Raw genomic sequence first — 19,229 nt, forward strand, 5'->3', positions numbered from 1 at the left:
AAAAAAAGAGAGAGGCAAGGCGACGTTATCGTTGTAACAATTGATGAGTTTCGAACGTCAAAGGTAAAGCGTTATTCTCTAATTTTGAATATCCTACTTAACTATCTATAGATCTGCAACTCTTGTGAAAATATGGCGTTCATATCTGCTTTTGTAAACTTCCACGGCATCCAATCCTGCACAGGATGTGGATTGCTTTGGCAACGGGATATTAACGCTTCAAAAAATATTTTCAAGATCGCCAATGGCATCCTTCGTGGATGTGGCAGAGCTCAAGCATTTTGTCGCCGTATCGAACACGGTTCTCCTTCTGGAGTTTAGACATTTACTCCTAGTATAGAAGCAACTCTTTTTTCCCTTTTTTGTTAAAACGCACCTTTTTACTTTCCGACCTTCAATTTCTTTCTGATCTTCATTTCTTCTGTGACTCATTCTGCAATGAACTTTAACAATCAATCCACAAACACTTATGTCACTGGCGTAGGAAGAGGATCCAGAGGTGATTTTCTCAACCCTAACAAGACATTTATTCCTGGAAGAGGGCGCGGTCGTGGAGGAGAGTTTCATGGGCGTGGCGAATTCCATGGAAATTTCAATAACAGATCACATAACAGTAATAGATCTTTTAATAACAACAATTTTAACAATCAAAAGCCATTCGATCGCAATTTACCTGCCAACTTTGACCGGCGCCTGGACAGCAGCTTAAGAGAGATGAGCAATGCAGCCCCCAAGAACAACTTCAAAAATACCAAGCACAACAAGAACATGTACAACCCTAACTATCAAAGACAATTTAACCAAAAGCATACAGAGAAAAACAACACTTTTATTCCTCAGCAAAGCTTAAACAACAATGCATTAACAGCCGACAGCAACAATGCTAACAGAAATGTAAGCATACCACCAGTCGCAAATGCCTCTCTTGAAGTTAAAGAAGAACGTTCCTCTTTCCAAAATACCAGCAAGGGCAAAGGACCCTCTCCATTCCCACCAAAGCCTACTGGAATGCCCCAATCCTGGAACAAAGCGCCCAAGAACAACACCCCTTTACCATGGAACAGAACACCTAGGAATGATGTGCTACCGCAAGTAAATACAAATGTCTATTGTATACATCAAACTACTTTCTTATACATCCCTTCATTTAAATAGAGAAACAATACCCCAATGAAGCAAGCAACCCCTGCAGACAGCGCTACTCGTGAAATAACAGCTGCTGATAGAGCTGCTCGTTTCAGCAGTACTTCAAAGAGCGAACTCTACACACAGGCAAGTGTCTTCAGTTTTTATAAAGCCTAATTCTTTTTGTTAACACCTTTATAGATGAAACAAGAACGTGTTCAAGAAAGAGCTCAGGCGATCAAGGATGGCCTTTTACCTGATCCTAATGTCCCACGTCGTCTAGAAGACGCTATTGACTTCGTTGGCACCTGCCAAACAAAATGCCCAGAGTTTGAAATAGTTGAAAGAAATCTTCAAAATGGTCTTGACAAGCTCGAACTTGATGAATATGGTAATGTTGATCGCGACAGAGTAGTTAAAGCCTACAGAAGATCTGCAGCAGGAAACGATCAGCCACTTCCAAGTGATGTGAGATGTCCTGAGGCATTAGTTGTAAGTAGATATAACAATACTATTCCTGACTTAATACTCATGCCCTTTATAGTCTACACTTGACTACCTAATTGATGAGATATTGTCAAAGAATCCTCTAGAAAAATGTCATGCTTTCATTCGCGACCGCACAAGGTCAATTCGTCAAGACTTTACCTTGCAAAACATCCGCAATGAAGTCGCTGTTGAAGTCCATGAGCGCATTGCCAGATTTCATATCCTGTGTTTGCATGAGATGCGTGGCCTGGATGAAAGCAAGTTTAGTGAGCAGCAAGAAGTAGAACAACTCCGAAAAGGTAAACTGATTTGCTTTATTCTCTCTGTAATTGTTCACTCATCAAACATATCTATTTAGTTTTGTTAAGTCTTATGGAGTTCTATGAAGATTTACGTGAAGAAGACATCGAAACGCCCAATGAAGCAGAATTCCGAGCCTACTATATCTTGACTCACATCAGAGACAAAGATATTGGAAGACAAATGATGGCTCAACCAATGCATATCTTTGATCACTCGTATGTACAAAGAGCGCTGAAATTCCATGCTTTTGCCCAACGAAGCAATGAAATCATGGAGACATCATCAAGAAGAAACAAGCCAGAAAATGCCTTTGGTAGCCAAAATAACTATCAAGCTTTGTTCAACTTAATCACAGACCCGCAAACGCCTTTCCTCATGGCATGTTTACTAGAATCGCATTTCCCAGAGATACGTAAAGGCGCCTTGAAGGCTATGAATGTCTCTTATATGCTAAGAGCCGGTGGTGTTGAAGCTGAACATGTCCAGCAAGCATTGGGCTATGATACCTTGAAGCAATGCATACAGGAAGCTTTACATTATGGCATGCAAGTTGATATGTCCCAGGGACAACCTACAATTATTTTTGGGCAAAAGCATCCTCAAACTAAAACGCCTATCTTCTTGGAGCCTCTATCATACCCACCACAACAAAAGTCTATGACGCTAGTTGAGCCAAAGAAGGAAGGCAAGACGTTCGCTGACATTGTAAATGGACCTAAAAATGCTGATATTCCTGACACAATTCCTATTCCAGCCACTACCGCTCCCTTGTATTATGATCAAGAAGATGAGATGGCTGTTTTCCATCATGATTCCATTCATCCCACTGCTAACGATATGGAGATGAATGATGCAGAAGTTGCTACACAAATGGAAGAGGATGACAGCATGCATTATAATGCAAACATTCAAGATTTGTCAAATGAGCCCGTGATTTACACTTCCAATGCTAAAATGCAGCTTGGCAAAAAGCGCAAAAGTGAATCAGAGGCTTCTGAAGATCTCGTAGCTGCAAGAAAGAAAAAAATGGAAATGCTGATAGAGGTCAAGCGAAAGGCGGACGAAGCCGAAGCAATGGCAGCAGCTGAACGAAGAAAATTAGAAGCTTTGATGGAACAAAAGAAAAGAGAGGTCATAGAGAAAGAGAAGATACGTCTTCAAGAAGAAGCTGCCGAAAGAGAAAGACTTGCCGCAGAGAAGCTTGCCCAAGAAAAGCTTCGACAAGAAGCTGAGGAACGTGAACGGGCACGACTGGCAGAATTGGCAGAACTGGAGGCCGAAAGGTTGAGGTTGCTGGAATTGCAGCGACAGAAGGAAGAAGAAATAAGGCAAAGACGGAAGGAAGCAAAGAAAAAATTAGTAGTCATGATTGCTGAGGACTGTGTCAAGGTTGCTATCAGGGAGGCAGTACGAAAGGAAACAAATAAGATAGTTAAGTTGAGAACCATGCTGAAGAAAAGAACAAGACCATGGATGGATAAAATGCGAAGAAAGGTTGCCGAAAAAGAAAAGAAAGCCGGTCTTTTGAAAAGCAAGCAACTATTCTATAGCAAGATTTTTTCAAGCAACCCTTACTACTCGCTTATCGATGTAACCTCGATGGATTTTGAATACAGTAATGAGAACATCGCTAAAAGAGTAAAGCAATGCGTTGTGGCGGATAAGGTTATTGAAGAATGCGAAGACGCAAACTCTTCACCAGAAGCCATCTGGGGAACAGAAGACTTTGGACTGAACATATACGGCCGTACCTGGACCAAAGTGGACGATTTCTTACGAAAGCATCCAAATTTCAATCAGAAGATCAACTGGCAACTTGTGATCAGCGTTGAAGATACTAACTTGGAGTCTTCAGCATGGTATCAAAGAAAGTTTGGACTTGACGGCGACTTTCTGAGAAAAACAATCAACTATTCTCATCATGATGTTACGCTGCGAATGGTTTCACCCAGGATGGATCCCATAAGCAGAATTGTCGCTAGCGAAATGGGCGGCCTTATCTTTGCTCTTCCTGAAGCTAATTGGAATAACTCTGAAGAAGACACGGAGTCATACTGGAGCGCGTGTGCGGCAAGGCTTGAAGCAGTTGTGAAGCAAATCGAAGAGCACAACCCAACAGCCAGATTCCCCATACTGATATGTTATTTTCCTGTCGGCGAAGATGCGGCAGCTACGTTGCAAAGAATACCCTTGGCTTTGGGCCTTGAGCGATATCATGCGATCACAGACTATAGATTCTTAATAATGAAGCCTGATACCATTGCAAAACGAATAGTTGAGGAGGTTAACTGGGTTGCAAGATCTTCGCAGATTAACCAACCAGTTTAACTTATAAAGTAATAAATAAAGTTCTTTGTTTATGAATAAATACAATCATGTTAAATAATGCATTGCTTATTAGTTATTTACTAATTTTATGTAATATTCTCTTTTTTGTCACTGCAACACTTTGAAATAATATTGTGATCCTTGTAAAACTTGAACCCTGGCAAGGTTTCTTTTACTATCTCGTGTTTAGTCTAAAATAGCAAATGGGGTTTAGGGGTCTGTCTAATAACTATGACATCAAAAATGGCTTACAGCGACAAAGCCAGCTTTACCTATACTTTTTACTTATTCTCCAATTACCAACATTAATGAAGCGCAAAAGTTTTAAACTCCTTGGGAACAAAAAGTAGAGAAAAAGGTAAAATGAAAAAAGAGTTAAAGTAAACCAAAAAGTTAATGAAAAATATAGAGCATAAAAAGAAAACAATCATCTTGAGAGATCATTTCCTGTCATGCTAAGGTTGATCTGTCTCCTAAAGTACGGAATAAATAACCGGTCAATGAACGCCCCAAGCATCAACGAACCTTCAGGAAACTCAGGGTTTTCTGAAGTAGGAAAGAACAAGAGGGATTAAAAGGGGTAAGCCTAATAATTGATGCAACTAGAGGCATGCGTCAATTGATTTCAATTCTTTTGCAAGTGAAGTTTGGTTGATGAAATTTAAAAATGGAAATAATTACAAGTCTTTTACCAATTATATCACATGCTCATTAATGAATAGCAAGTACAGAATACCATGATATGTGAAAGCTGCCTTTTATTGCCTCTCCCAATGGTGAATATGTTTCCATGGTAATCCACTCCTGGAATGGTTAGCACCACTTTACATTTAAACTAAATGTGTAGAATGGATGAATGAAACATTGTTACACACATCACGAGAAAGTTTAAAAGGAAAAGACTTAAAATGGCAATTGATGCAGTTTCTGAGTGACATCCAGTTTGATTTTGTGGTTCCTCAATCAGAGACAAAGCAATAGAGATTTTTTTTTTCCAGTAAAAAGGAAGAGTAGATATTGATCAACAGAGAATTACAATGAAAAGTTGTACGAAATAAAATGGTAACTAAGATGATCCTGGGCCATTCATCTTGGTTAAGGTTACTTTAAGTATTTCGTAATTTTATAATAGAACAGTAATTGCTATTCTCTGTCATACCACAAATTCATCTCCTCTTTACTCTCTTGCTTAAAGACAATAAAAAAGCACAAGTTTCATTTTTATTTTTTTTTCTTCTCTTTTTTTATCATCATATCCAACATTTATATTTCATATCTTGATGAGCACTTTACCTTTGCCTCCAAGAATCATAGCAAGAGTTCGAGCAGTCTACCCTTATTATTCCGAAGAGAAAAGTTCACTAAGCTTCAAAAAGGGCGACTATATTGATGTATTAGCAAAGCTCGATTCAGGCTGGTGGGATGGAGTGTAGGATGATGATCGACTGTAAAGAAGGAATCAACTGATTTTATTTCAATATAGATGTAATGGAGAAAGAGGCTGGTTTCCTAGCAACTATGTTGAACTAGTCAAAGAAGATATGGGCATGCTCTCCAGGCCACCGGATAAGGGACTACCACCAAGACCAATCAACGGTAACCGTGCTTCATCTATTTACAGCAGTTCAGCAGGCTCAGAAGTAAGTCGAAACAATGCTAATCTACCAGATGGCTGGACCATTCAGATGACTGAAGACGGAAGAGCATGGTATTACTATAACGAGCATACTGGAAAAATTACACACCAACATCCCCTGCTGGAACAGGATTCAGAAACCATCATTGAGAAAAAGGATCAAAGGATAGATCACAGAGACAGTATTTTTTATCCCAGCCAGCCTATTGAAGAAGACATTGATGAACACGCCAATGATGATGACACTGGTCCTTCAGCACAGGAGGTAAATCCTTGAAGGAAATACTAGATCAATCTATGTTCTAACACAATTTGCCTAGTTGATGGACAGCTGGGTAGAACGAAAGACACCACAGGGAAGAGTTTATTTTTGTAACTTGCTTACACAGGAAACAACCTGGGATTATGACGAGATCGACCCTGAAACCGGTCGCTTGGTAATTAGAGTTATCTGTTCATAGAATTTGTACACTCACATTCTATATGTGTAACCCGTAGAAAAAGACAGAAGAAGAAGAAACGTCGACCAACGAGGAAGACGATAAGGATGATGTACACAGCACTTACCGAGATGCAGTACAAGAGCAATCCCCAGTGAAAGAGCTGACCTGGAACAAACTGGCCATGGACATTGCCTTTAATATTCACGAGTTAACAACTGCAGCTCAAAAGGGACAACGAGAAGATATACAGACAAAAACTTCAGTTATAGTAGAGTCGATTCGACTCATGCTGTACGCATCTCGCGCATTGGATAAAGATTCTCATCTCTTACAAGATCCTGCTTTCAAAGACCCACGCCGACTCGTCATGTCTTCTCTGTCGAAGCTTGTGCTCAATTCTAGACTGAGCACAGAACTATCTGATCCACAAACGACTGCAGTTATGCTTGAAAAGATACAAAAAGATGCAAATGATGTGCTTGTGGCTGTCAGAAACTTTGTTACTATATGCCAACAGCGTGGTGTGAACATCAATAATGTTAACCCAAGGCTGTTGAAGGATACCTCACAGTTACCCTTTGACGTATTTTCTTTTGATAATCAAAAGAATAGTCCAACAGCCGCTAGTATTGCTAACGACCTATCTAATATAAACTTGAATTCTGATAAAAAGCGCAAAGGCAGTAAACAATCAGCTGAACAAAACAGCTCTTTACAGCAAAAGACAAGATATTTATTAAATCAAGACCTGGTTGTCAGTTTGCAAGTCTATTCTCATCAAATTTATACATCAGCAGAGGAACTATCAGCAAACGCACATAACATTCTCACAGAATACAATAAGGACAGAAACTTAAAATGTATGGATAAAAGAGCTTCTTCAGTTTCATTATTTAAGGCATTATCCACTCAAATCGGCCAATACATTGCTATTCTTGACGACATCAATCTGGACAACATTGACAATAACCAGATTCCTTCTATCGTCGCCTACCGTGCCAGTCGCCAAAGCATATATAGTGCAATTGGTCATCTGTTCGGTGCTGTTCAGACACTGACGGACGCAGAAACTAATATACCCGATGCTGTCGACTTGATCAACCAGGCAGTGATCGATATAGAAAATGTTATAGAAACTGTCGAGCAAAGTGTGATTGCCATGGTGAATGAGAGAAAACGCAACATGGGAGCCAGTCGCGAAGAACATCTCACGTTATCACCTACAACTTCTACTTCAGCCAGTGGCATACGTCGCTCTCCTAGTCGTACATCATTCTCAGATAGCATCATAGATCATCACAGTGACATTGGTACGTTTATGACAAACACAAGCTCAAAGAGTCAAGAGGGCGTCTCGGAAAGCGACTTTAGTGATTTTGGTTTGCCTCCAGATGATGTTAAGACGCTTAATTTTCGTCGCCCTACCCTTGGCATGACAGGAATCTCTGATATTGTCAACCGCCGAAGACAGCAAAGTATTAGGCCTGATGATCGAGCAGGAGACCTTGCTGATACCTTGGGCTACGATCATCAACCTGATGAGATTGAGATTGGATCTGATGGCTCTATCAAGGGGGGAACCTTATCTGCGTTAGTTGAGCGATTAACTGTGCATAATACTTTGGGTAATGGCAAAACTATACCCTTTCCCAAAGTAAAATCTCACTCCTTTTTTTGTAGATACAAACTTCATTGCTACTTTCTTACTTACATATCGGTCATTTTGCACAACTGAAGAATTCGTCACTCTATTAGAGAGTCGCTACAACTTGCGCCCGCCTGAGCGATTAACACCTGAACAATTAGCGTTATGGACTGAACGTAAACAGAAGCTAGTCCGTCTTCGGTAAATGATTTACTTGAGAGTTTTACATATGCTCATATTCTATAGAGTATTCAATGTTATGAAGAACTGGTTAGAAAACTATTATATTGATGAAGACGAATATTTGCTTGGTCGTTTCGAACACTTTACCAAGTCATACATTAGAGATTCTTCAGAATTTGCTGCTAATCAATTGCTCAAATTAATCAAAAAGCGCATAGAGTCCCGTGGAGAGATTAAAAAGATTATTCGAAACGAGGTTGAAGGTCCTGCCCCCATACGTCCAAAGAATATGTCAAATATTACACTCCTTGACACAGAACCACTTGAAATGGCCAGACAGTTAAGTATCATGGATTTCAAACTGTATAGTAGCATTAGACCTATTGAATGTCTCGGTAAGGCTTGGTCAAGAGATGGCGATCATGGATTAGTGGCTGTGAACATCAAGCAGTCTATTAAATACTGTAATCGTTTAACCTCTTGGGTCACCGAGAGTATATTGGCTCATGAAGATCCTAAGAAGCGAGCCACTGTTATTAAATATTGGGTGCAAGTTGCTGATGTAAGTCATTCAACATCTTTTATGCCTAATACTAAATCAATACTATATAGCATTGTAAGATGCTGAACAATTTTAATACGTGTATGGCCATTCTATCCGCATTTGACAATAGTGCCATTGGTCGATTGAAGAAGACGTGGATGGTAGATATCATAAAATAGGAATTATATTTTATACTAAACATCTCTTGTTGCAATAGGCGTGTAATAGAACCACAACTCAAACACTTGCTTCTATTCGTAAACTCATGGGGGCCAATCGTAACTTTGTGGAGTATCGTGAAAACATTCATTCTGTTAGCCCACCATGCATTCCTTTTTTGGGTATTTACCTTCAAGACTTGACATTCATTGAAGACGGAAACCCAGATTATCTCCGTAAATCAAATAATCTTATCAACTTTGCAAAGCGACAAAAGGTCGCCGAAGTCATTCGTGAACTCAAACAATTCCAATCCTTTGCTTACAATTTCCAGACACTCCAAGAGTTACAGGATTTTATTCAGGCTCAATTGAACTGTGAGCATGATGTTGAAAAACTATATGAACGAAGCTTACAACTTGAACCAAGAGCATCTGAAACTCCCAACAGTATTTATCTCGCTGGAAATGTCATGTAGAAAATGAATATGAATTATGTAATAATAATAATAATAATAAAGTATATTGGACTCAAATTTAAAATGATGATCCAAGTATTCCTCCCTTAGGTGACAGCAAGATAATACAAAGCTGTCATTACGTTTCAACAGAACCACGAAAGAACAGCTTTCTCTAATATGCTGAAACTGATTGTTTAGATATCTACTATCGTTTCATTATGGAAGTTATTTCTTCATGGGTTTACATCATACTTGTATGAAATCCCTTTACTGCCCTCGGTCATTAGTCAAAAAGTTAATTTGAGTCAAAGAAAAAAAAAAACAAAAAAAAAACAGCGATGATAGGTCTACATTCTTTTCATCTTTCTTTTATCCATTCACTCATTTACATTATGAACCATCAAGAGAATTCAAGTCAACGTCAACCATCATCTGCTGAAGAACTAGATTTACTAGCGCCCGAATCAACTTTTGAATCAATTAATCGTTCCGAAACTGAAAACGAATGGGTTGATATCATTCAAGCTGGTGATGAAATAAGCACAGAGTTACGTACGATAGGTGATGATGACTTACAAGAACCTGATTGGGGCTATGAAGAAGATCAACAAAGAGTGGATACAATTGTTAATACCATTTCGGATAGTATAACGCATGACTCTAACAATGATCAAAGTAAAGGTAAATTTAAAAAGAATGCACAATAGTCTTGCAAGTAATGGTGAGGCTTATTTGGCGTCTCCCTCAGCAAGTTACAGTCAATACAACTAGTATTAATAATAACTTCCGATTTTTTTTTAAAAAAAAGACATGTGTCTTGGATCAACAATTCAACAATCATTACCCGGAGCATTTCATAGTGCTGAAGACAACTTATGCATAATCATGTTCCACAAGAATACGAAAAGTAAAGTGGAATACTCTTCTCTTGATGTAGTCATCTTTCTTCTCGCAGCGATTATCAATGCTTTATAAACAATAAAGTGCCAATTCCTTTCTTTTTTTTTCTTTTTATTCAAGGGCGCAGGATGATATAATAAAAGTACAAGGAGATTACAATCTGTTGATGATTTCTTGTAATTCTTCCTCGGTATAGATTCTAAAACTTTGTTCGGGTGTAACTGATGCAATTTGAACATTCGTCTTGTTTAATTTCTCTTCCATGACTGATTTTAAAACGCTTAATGCAAGAGTCTCTGCTTCTTGCAATGTCATTGATCTATGATATTCCTTTTGAAGCTCTGTTTGAGCACCTTCAGATCCAGATCCTATAGCCTTTGCTTGATATTTCATAAATGTGCCTGAAGGGTCAGCATGGAAACTAGATCGTTTGTTAGTTGTATGTTATTGTGTAATCAGTAGCACTCACAGCTGAGGTCCATTTTCATCAACACCAGCAATAAGCAATGCAACACCAAAAGGACGACTCTGAATGAATAATAAGCCTTCATTCTTATTTGCCATCTTTTTTGTTTTTTCCCTTACCATGATTGATTCTTCACCTTCAGCACCTTCACCAAATCTCAATGCTAAATCACAAACACTTTGAGTGACGCTTTCAACCTTTAGCTTTTCATCATATGTAAAACGATGGTTCTGCAGACAAAAGTTGTCAGTTTAGTTCACTTGTTCAATTCTTTTCTCTTCCTACCTGAGCTGCAACACGCGCATGTTCAATCATTGTTCTTGCATCAGCTGTCATTCCACTAACAGCACAGCCTAAATGCTCATCAATTTCCATAACTTTTTCAATTGAACTAGGTTCCAATAATGTAGAAGATACACGCTTTTCTACAGCCAAGATAACGCCTTGAGAAGTTTGAACACCAATAGCAGTTGTACCAAGCTATTTGTATATAAGAAACCCTTCTTCTGCATCTACATTCTAAAGACTTACTTTAATGGCTTCAATTGCATATTCTACTTGGAAAAGACGACCTTCAGGTGAAAAGGTATTTACACCACGATCATATTCAGAGCGAGTTAAGAACATTTTTATAAAGAAGTATGAGAAAAAAAAAGAGAGAGAGAAAAAGGGACGCGCAGATTGTGTACGTGTACATTAGAAGGTCATGACGGCATCAAGCCAGTCACATTTAAAGCGGGTTATTTATTTTTGAAAGGCACACAGCACACTCTATGTTAATCATCTACGTACTTTACACATTTTTTATATCTATATTTTATCAATCTATGGATTGATGGTGTGCTTATATGTAGTATATCTAATCAAGATCTATTTTTTATACACAACTTGACATCTATCAATAAAAGCTTTCAGTGTCATTTTTGACACCTGGTCAAAGAACATGGACGAGGCTTGAGCATGAATAGGTGATGTAAAATCAAATGAGATACTAAAATCGACCCAACATGTTGGATGATCAGCCGCTTCAGGGGTATTCAGTTTTGTGCTGGGCACATTGGGTGTAAATTTCCATGTGGTTATCATATCATTAAATAATGTACCATCCGCAGCTACTGCCTATAAGTGAAAATTAGGAGGGATTTACTGTTTCTTTTGTCTATTGTACCTTGACCAAATTGGGTCTCTCACATGTCACCCTGGACATGTATTTTTCTTTAAACAATTTGAAGCCAACCCCTAATTCAGCTTTCAACAGAAACTTGTTGTCACTGATTTTAGTATTCGTGTATACATGAGAATGAGTGCAGAATGGGACAAAGAGATGATAGTCTTCTACATTGGCGACAACATTATAAAGTTGGTTCTGCGAAAAGCTAATTGAGCATTTTGTATAGATCGACTTGAGATCGGCTTGGCCAAAGTAGTGTATGCTTATTTGCTACTTACTTTAGTAGCTTTCTTTCAGAGTAATGCTTCCCTGTGCTCAATAGGTTTGGTAAGCTAAACAGGTGTCGACGCTGTTGCTTTACCACAGAAATCACAGTCATTTATACAACAAAAAAGACTAATTTATTTATAAAAATAATAAAATAAAATAAATTCAAAGCCTGTGGGCGCGGAGTCCGCAGACAAAAAAAAAATGTGGGCAAGGAAGAAAATGGTGTAAAAAAGAAAAGATATGGTCGAGGTGAAATGAAAGCAAAAATCAGCGAGAGACTAGTCGCACTGAAGACAAGACCCACAAGAGCCACAAGAGGAAAGGGAGCCAGTGTCGAAAGAGCCAAGGTATTGTTCAGAGTGAAGAGAGTGACAAATGCGTTCCAGCTCCAGAAGGATGAGAGAGAGAAAGCGTGGGCCACCATTGCTGCCATGTTTCAAAGGTATAAGGAGATTTCGGCGGCCGTTTGGGGATCTTGTTCAGGCAGTACGAGAGTGGATCATCAATCGTGCGAGGAAGCTGTGAGCAATCATGCATATCTAGGCAGTGAATAGCATGAGCTCTCGTAAAGTGGTCATATCCACAAGTACAGGATTGGGGTTTACCGTCAGGGGGCCTCTTCCTCGTGTACAGTTGAGCATTGAAACCCAAAGTAGCGGATCAATATCAATAGTGACGCGGGAGTGCCGGGGCGAGGAATATGCCTGCCTTCGTTCTTGTAGATTGGTGCGGTATACAATAAAGAAAAATTAGGGTGGTGGTTGCGGCTGTGTAAATTTGTACAACTGATCATTTCCATAAATAGATTTTTTTTTTTGTTTCTCGCTCTCTTTTTACTATTTCTCTCTCTTTTTCTCTTTCTCTTCTTTAAAGACAAAGAAACTTTAGCAAATGACAGACTTATTCAAGTCTAATGAAAATGAGTTTTATATTGAACTAAAGCAAGAGAGATACTATTTTCCTGGCGATGATATATCTGGTAAACAATCATCCTTTTATTATTATTATTATTATTATTATTGCACGAGTATCAATGATTGTTAAAATAGGCGACATCGTATTGGACTTGAAGAAGCCAACGAAGACAAATAATATCAAAGTGAGTTTGGAAGGCTGTGCTGAAATTGGTGGAAAGTCAACTACAATTTATTCAAAATCATTGTATGTTGCTGAACCACCAGCAGGAGAGAAATCATATTATCTCGAGGCCCATACACATCGATTTCCATTCAAAATGAATATTCCATCATCCTCAGAGCTTAAATTGCCCAGCACCTTGGAGGTAAATGTATCTAATGACCAGATATGATAAAAACCATACTTATTCTTGGTTTAGATTCCAAAACTATTAAAAATTAGTTACAGACTGATAGCCGTGCATAATAGACCTTATGTCATTGTCGAAAAGTTTTGTTCGATGGCTACAGAAACTGTGACGATTTTGGAAGATATTAATGTTGAGGCTGATGACCTAAAAGGAGAGCATACTCAGATAAGGGAGCTCGTCTTGACAGGAGAAACCAGAAAAGTAAAGGTGGCTGTTAGTCTTGGTAAGCGCGCTGCTGTAAAAGGTATGTTTGAAATACAATAAAAAGATAATACTCTATTGACATATTTTATATGGAAGGTGATATTATTCCTATAACGGTAACCATTCATCATATTGGTGTCATGGTTAGAAGCAAGGCAATAAAGATACAGCTCATGCGTTATGTTTACTATGGAAAGAACAAGTAGGTTAAATTAGCTTTATGCATGTGGAAACTGACATAATGATGTATCAGAAATGAAGTGTTTGGACCCAAAATTATATCAGAAACAACTTCCAATATTGAAATCTCTGGACCTACTAGCTTTACCAAATCATTTAATCTAAAATTACCTATTCCTGCAGCATCCTCCTGCCCTACGGTTGATATTTCTTGTAACGTATTCAAAATTGAGTATGTTATCCGAGCCAGTGTTAATCTGAACGAAGAAAATCCTCTTCGACGGGAAGAGCCGAGTGATATAGCATCTTTCAACATTCCATTTATTATTGGCACTTATCCAAAACTCTCATTCAGTATTGACGACGATGAAGAAGAGGAGTCAGAAAGCATAGATCAGAACACAGTCGATACAGATTCTACAAACCCATCCGAGTATGATCAAGTGTTTGAAAAGATGAAGGAAATAGACTTGAATTCAATACCAACGACGCCTGTATCAGTGAAGCAAGATACGCCACCACTCATTTATCAGAAACCAGATGAAATTGATGTACCTGATATACAAACGCCCAAGAAAGGCTTTAAGGCCCTTACACCACTTTCTCGATTACAAGAAACGCCACCTGCTACCCCTACGACGGCCCTATCTACTAAATCGAATGGATTTAATGCACAATCCCCTACTCAAGATACGTTTAAGCAGCAATCTCCCCTCAGTACGCCTACTGTGCGCCATCAAGTTACTGTAGTATCACCACCCATGGAGAAACTACATGTGATTCAATCAGCATCACACAGTCCATCCCCTAGCACAAACACAAGCCCTCAGATGTCACAATCTAGCACATATAGCAGACACTCATCTGGAAGCATAGCGTCTGTACACAAACAAGAGAGCGCAGCGAGTATGAATGGCTTAGAGCGACAGGAATCGATGAGATGGGTCTTGCCTAATAAAGATACTGCTGTAACAGTGTCCCCTTCTATCTCTAACAGTAGCCAGCCAATAAATAGTCCTCCACCATTGCCTGCTCGACCATCAGCAAATGGTAATAATGGATCAATGCCTACTATAGCGAATAGTAAGCCACTTCCTGTGCCCACAAGCCCCGTACCTCCACCTTTACCGAGTAGACCAAGGCCTACTACCAATCTATCTAGTCCATCATCTCATAATCTACCTGTAAAGCACAACACGATTGGTTCACCTTACCACCATGTGAACCATCAACCCCTTCAGACATCATTGAGTCAACCTATACTGTCATATAGCCACCAACCGCAATCAAATGTGACTTATCCCCAACAGTATAATGGTAATACATTTGTCTCAATGCCAATTCCTACCATTCCTGATATGCAACTACAACAACAACAACCTCACAATGCTTACCATAATTACAGTCACAATTCTCCACAACAACCAAATCAGCCATACTATGCCAGCCATAGTAATACCACTGTTGACCATAGCAACCATTATCAAAACAACACAGCGTATGCACATAACAATAATAATGTACCATTCCCTCAACCACATGATCCTTTTGGGAATACTATTTATCAACAGCATAATCCTACGCATTATCAACCACCTCCATATTATACTTTGTAATAAATAAATTAGTAATCCAAGTATTAAGAAAAGAAAAGCAAAGGATACGGAAATATACGATTATGACTCAGAAATAACCCGTAAAAAGAGCAAAGGGTTCCGAAACGTTTAAGCGAAAAGAGAAAAAAAAGGAGTTGCTTATTACTGTTTTATTGAATATGATAAAAATGGTTTTCTTTAAAGTTCTACTTTTCTCTTCTTTTTTTTTTTGATGTAATAATATGAATAACATCACTATGTCCATATTTACAATCTCTTGCTGTTTGATCTCTCCCTTGCAAACAGTGGTTGGAAAATGGGACGATTTAGTTAATTAGAACACCGCAACAGACGTTTAAAAAAGGCAGAATAAATATTTCACTTCGCTTCTTTTTTTTTTCGTATTCAAAAAAAAGTAATCCATAATGAGAGTCGTTACAAGCACTGATCAAGAAAACGCTTCTAAATATGCCATGAAAGGATTTGCCATAGGCGCTGCTCAATGGGCTGGTGTCGGTCTCTTTGCTTCAGGATTGATGTATGCTTTCCTGCCTTGGTATCGCAGAACTCAGACAGTTAACAAAGTAATGTATACACCATAGAGTCCACAACATGTATACTAAAAAGTGTCTAGTTTTACATCGTCATGTGTTTTGGTCTTGGTGGAGGTGCTTATAAATCTGATAGATATATGGTAAACTATGAACGTAGAGGTCGAGCTCAAACTTTGGATGAAGAGACAAAGAAGAGATACGAATTGATTTATGGAGAAGCAGCTGAAGCACAAAATACTGCTTAAATCGTTATGTATAAATTATAATAGATGAAAACTACAATGCTTGTACAGTTGCCGTTATGGCATGGCTCTTGTAAAGTGCTGGGTTTCGTTATTATTATACCTTGTAAATTAAAGAAGTCATATTGTCTTCACTTTTATATATTACCTCACAAGCGCGTCATAACAGCCTGTTGAATTAGTCTTCTCCACTCTGTTTTATCATACTGTTACTGTCACGATACAACATACTGAGAGGGTATTGCTGGCAAAAGAGAACACATAGTTTCACAAAGCAGGAAAAGAGTAGAATATCCAAAAACAGAAACTCTTTTTCAGACTGTCCATGACCCTTAGAAAACTAGAGTCGGTTGCCTCGACTTGATTAATCGAATTTGCACTTATACTAGAGTTAAGGACTCAAAGGAAGTTTTTGACTCATTCAGTTGTATTCATATTTGAGGACTTTTTGCAATACGTCATGGTTCTTTCCACTTACCCTCAAAACCCTGCAATAGCTAGTACAGAATCTCTTTCAAGCTATTTGCTTATTGCTTTTGGCTGGATGGAATCTGAGCCCTTTCTTTTATAATTCATATAAGCCAAGAATAATGCTTGATTTCTCTTCAATTTATTGTTCACTACGCGAGTACTTTCAGTCTCTCTACACGATCTAACTCTGCGGTGGTGCATTCAATTCTATGCAGATCAGATGTGATATAAAACGTAATGATGCCAAGAAGGAAATACTAACTGTTGCCATAGGTGCGAAATAGAGTCAGCCTTAGGAGGATGTATCTGCTTTAATATGCTAACTATTCCGTTCTTGTTTGTTGCCGCATGTCGGATTGTAAATTACTAATGTTGTCAGCGTCTTGTTTAATAAAGAACCCCATCGATGCCTTTGTCTCTTTTTTCTCTCTCCTTTATCTTAGCTTTGATCTGATGAGTACACCGCTTCCAGAAAGAGATGCCGCGCTGACTTATCGCTTTTTCGTATAAATTGTATTATAAACACTGCAAAAATGCGACTTTACACTCTAAAAAGACTGTATATAAATAACTATTATTTACACTAGAGGAGCGAATACGTTGTATTATGCATTTCTTTGCCTGACTTGTCTGAAATCCAACTATTCATTACAAATAGACCCTTCTTACTCCTCTAGCAGCCTCTCTTCGGTCTCTTCTTCCAGAGGCCAAGGAACGAAGAGATTGAACTATTTTCACGGTAACAGAAAGAAGGAATAGTCACCAGAAAGCTCTGCAAGTTCAATTCAAACTTGCTAACGTTAGCCTATTAATTTTATCATTGGCTTGTGTGATCAGCAATCTGAACATAGATATAGAAACATCAGCCCCTTTATTGACAATACGAACAATCTGAACATTGCAAGAGTTCTATAAGTTAAAGGAAGAGTTTGTATATAAAAAAGTTAAAAATACTAGTTGACAAGATAATAAAAAACCATTGTATTACGGAACATGTTTATAAAAGGTTATACGAGCCCTCTTGTTACAATGATGTCAATAACCACAAGCCTAGTGCTGCGCAAAGAGCATCAAATGAATAGATCAGCACATGTAGTAACAATACTAATCTGAATACATTCATTTAGACAGTCGATGATGATAATACTGTCAAACTCATTAGCTTTAATCCATTAAGCAGTATTGACAGATGGGGATAAAATGGGAGAAAGGTGTATGCCTGAGCCTTCTACCACAAGGAGAGGCACAGATCAGCAAGGATTCTGAAGCAACCCTTCATGGACATGCACCTAATGGCTTCATTCCATGAGATTCCTTTAACTAACTGTGGTGATCATGTCACGTAGCCAATGTAAGTCTATACAGATATGTGTACTCTTTACCTTCAGCCTTGTACTAATGCTAATAAACAGCACTTATGGAGCACAAGGCAAGGGCAAGAATGAACCAGACTTCTAACGAATCATTGTTAGCTTCGACAAAGAAGAAGCTAAAAGAGAACATATAAGCATCAATTATCAAGAAAAGAATGACTATGTTAAGTTGCCAAAGGCATAAGAAAAGGCTCAATTGACATGCAATTAAAGTTGAGCATGAGTTGCTTCTTGAGGGCAAGTTTCAAGTTTTAAATACAAACAAGAGATCATCTAACGATATTTGCAAGCTTTTCTTTTTGTGTATAACCACTTATCTCGCTTTTGAGTTGGAGAGAGAAAAAGGAAGAATGTCATGATAATGCCAGCGCTAATATCCTTTTCTATTCAAATTACTTTTTCCCTTCTATCTCTTTCAAAAATATCAAGCAAAGTATGGCTATGGCTCTCTTATCAATACTTTAATAACTTTAAGGGAAGTGTGGCGTAACGGGAGTGGTTGTCTTTTATCTTTGACTTTCTTCTAACATATGTATAGTTCTCCCTTAATCGCTTCAAGAAAAGGAATCTCTCGGAATAACCAACAATCGTCTCCAGTGGTCAGTTTCTCCTAATTCGCATGCCTTATCCTAATAATTTCAACTCTTAATTGCTTCTTCCCTTGGTGATCCTATGGTCTGGCTCTCTATTCTTTTTTCCTGCTAACTTTTTGCCATTTTATGCCCTCTTTGTATTCCCATCATACGTCTGTATGTTTCCGTAGGTTGATGCTGTTCGCTAGGTAAGCTTTTAGGAAGTACTGGAGCAAAGGGAAAAATGGTTCTTAAAGGCAATACAGGGAAGGTTAAAACTGGTTCTGGTTTCGCCAGCTAGGTCTGGGTGCCCAGTCTAGAAGAACGAATTGAGAGCTTATTCTGGATCGGCATTGTATCCGTGCTGGTGACCATCAAACAGAAGGCATACTGTGGCCAATGTCCGGCGAGATTTACACTGGAGCCATAAATGGTTCCCCCTCCCCGCTTTGGGGCCATGAAAGGTCCTAAAGCCTTTCTAGGGCCATAAACGACCCTGGTTCCGAGCTTTAGACCATGTACGTTCTTTAGCTCTAATCTTCAGCCATGCACGATTGGGGATCCCCTCGCTTGCCACGTATGTATTCTG

At 38.6% G+C, this 19,229-nt stretch overlaps 7 protein-coding genes across 7 annotated transcripts; 5 read left to right on the forward strand and 2 right to left on the reverse strand.

Moving 5' to 3' along the window:
• The first annotated feature begins 410 nt into the window (after positions 1 to 410).
• Positions 411 to 4,305, forward strand: RHIMIDRAFT_290292 (uncharacterized protein). Its single transcript, XM_023613725.1, has 5 exons — positions 411 to 1,092; positions 1,156 to 1,278; positions 1,327 to 1,617; positions 1,670 to 1,913; positions 1,973 to 4,305. Exons 1-5 carry the CDS (start codon positions 439 to 441, stop codon positions 4,243 to 4,245), a joined length of 3,585 nt encoding a protein of 1,194 aa, XP_023468324.1. The 5' UTR covers positions 411 to 438; the 3' UTR covers positions 4,246 to 4,305.
• Positions 4,306 to 5,297: 992 nt separating this feature from the next.
• RHIMIDRAFT_290293 (ras GEF) lies at positions 5,298 to 9,626 on the forward strand. The gene is made up of 8 exons (XM_023613726.1): positions 5,298 to 5,674; positions 5,729 to 6,146; positions 6,202 to 6,318; positions 6,380 to 7,949; positions 8,005 to 8,170; positions 8,216 to 8,714; positions 8,765 to 8,857; positions 8,914 to 9,626. Exons 1-8 carry the CDS (start codon positions 5,526 to 5,528, stop codon positions 9,331 to 9,333), a joined length of 3,432 nt encoding a protein of 1,143 aa, XP_023468325.1. The 5' UTR covers positions 5,298 to 5,525; the 3' UTR covers positions 9,334 to 9,626.
• Positions 9,342 to 10,329, forward strand: RHIMIDRAFT_103675 (uncharacterized protein). Its single transcript, XM_023605154.1, has 2 exons — positions 9,342 to 9,996; positions 10,124 to 10,329. The coding sequence occupies exons 1-2, from the start codon at positions 9,654 to 9,656 to the stop codon at positions 10,288 to 10,290; spliced, it is 510 nt and encodes a 169-aa protein (XP_023468326.1). The 5' UTR covers positions 9,342 to 9,653; the 3' UTR covers positions 10,291 to 10,329.
• Positions 10,043 to 11,343, reverse strand: RHIMIDRAFT_103665 (proteasome subunit alpha). The gene is made up of 5 exons (XM_023605153.1): positions 11,213 to 11,343; positions 10,967 to 11,161; positions 10,801 to 10,911; positions 10,685 to 10,743; positions 10,043 to 10,636 (listed from the first exon to the last, which is right to left on the reverse strand). Exons 1-5 carry the CDS (start codon positions 11,306 to 11,308, stop codon positions 10,369 to 10,371), a joined length of 729 nt encoding a protein of 242 aa, XP_023468327.1. The 5' UTR covers positions 11,309 to 11,343; the 3' UTR covers positions 10,043 to 10,368.
• RHIMIDRAFT_275715 (uncharacterized protein) lies at positions 11,329 to 12,238 on the reverse strand. The gene is made up of 3 exons (XM_023612562.1): positions 12,131 to 12,238; positions 11,850 to 12,057; positions 11,329 to 11,800 (listed from the first exon to the last, which is right to left on the reverse strand). Exons 1-3 carry the CDS (start codon positions 12,229 to 12,231, stop codon positions 11,552 to 11,554), a joined length of 558 nt encoding a protein of 185 aa, XP_023468328.1. The 5' UTR covers positions 12,232 to 12,238; the 3' UTR covers positions 11,329 to 11,551.
• Positions 12,239 to 12,968: 730 nt separating this feature from the next.
• On the forward strand, positions 12,969 to 15,498 carry RHIMIDRAFT_275724 (uncharacterized protein). The gene is made up of 5 exons (XM_023612563.1): positions 12,969 to 13,101; positions 13,172 to 13,404; positions 13,459 to 13,693; positions 13,750 to 13,855; positions 13,907 to 15,498. Exons 1-5 carry the CDS (start codon positions 13,014 to 13,016, stop codon positions 15,447 to 15,449), a joined length of 2,205 nt encoding a protein of 734 aa, XP_023468329.1. The 5' UTR covers positions 12,969 to 13,013; the 3' UTR covers positions 15,450 to 15,498.
• A 328-nt stretch (positions 15,499 to 15,826) lies between these two features.
• On the forward strand, positions 15,827 to 16,466 carry RHIMIDRAFT_103709 (uncharacterized protein). Its single transcript, XM_023605155.1, has 2 exons — positions 15,827 to 16,012; positions 16,063 to 16,466. The coding sequence occupies exons 1-2, from the start codon at positions 15,854 to 15,856 to the stop codon at positions 16,225 to 16,227; spliced, it is 324 nt and encodes a 107-aa protein (XP_023468330.1). The 5' UTR covers positions 15,827 to 15,853; the 3' UTR covers positions 16,228 to 16,466.
• Positions 16,467 to 19,229: the final 2,763 nt, after the last annotated feature.

This window comes from Rhizopus microsporus, assembly GCF_002708625.1.
Source record: "Rhizopus microsporus ATCC 52813 unplaced genomic scaffold scaffold_4, whole genome shotgun sequence".
Classification (NCBI taxonomy): domain Eukaryota; kingdom Fungi; phylum Mucoromycota; class Mucoromycetes; order Mucorales; family Rhizopodaceae; genus Rhizopus; species Rhizopus microsporus.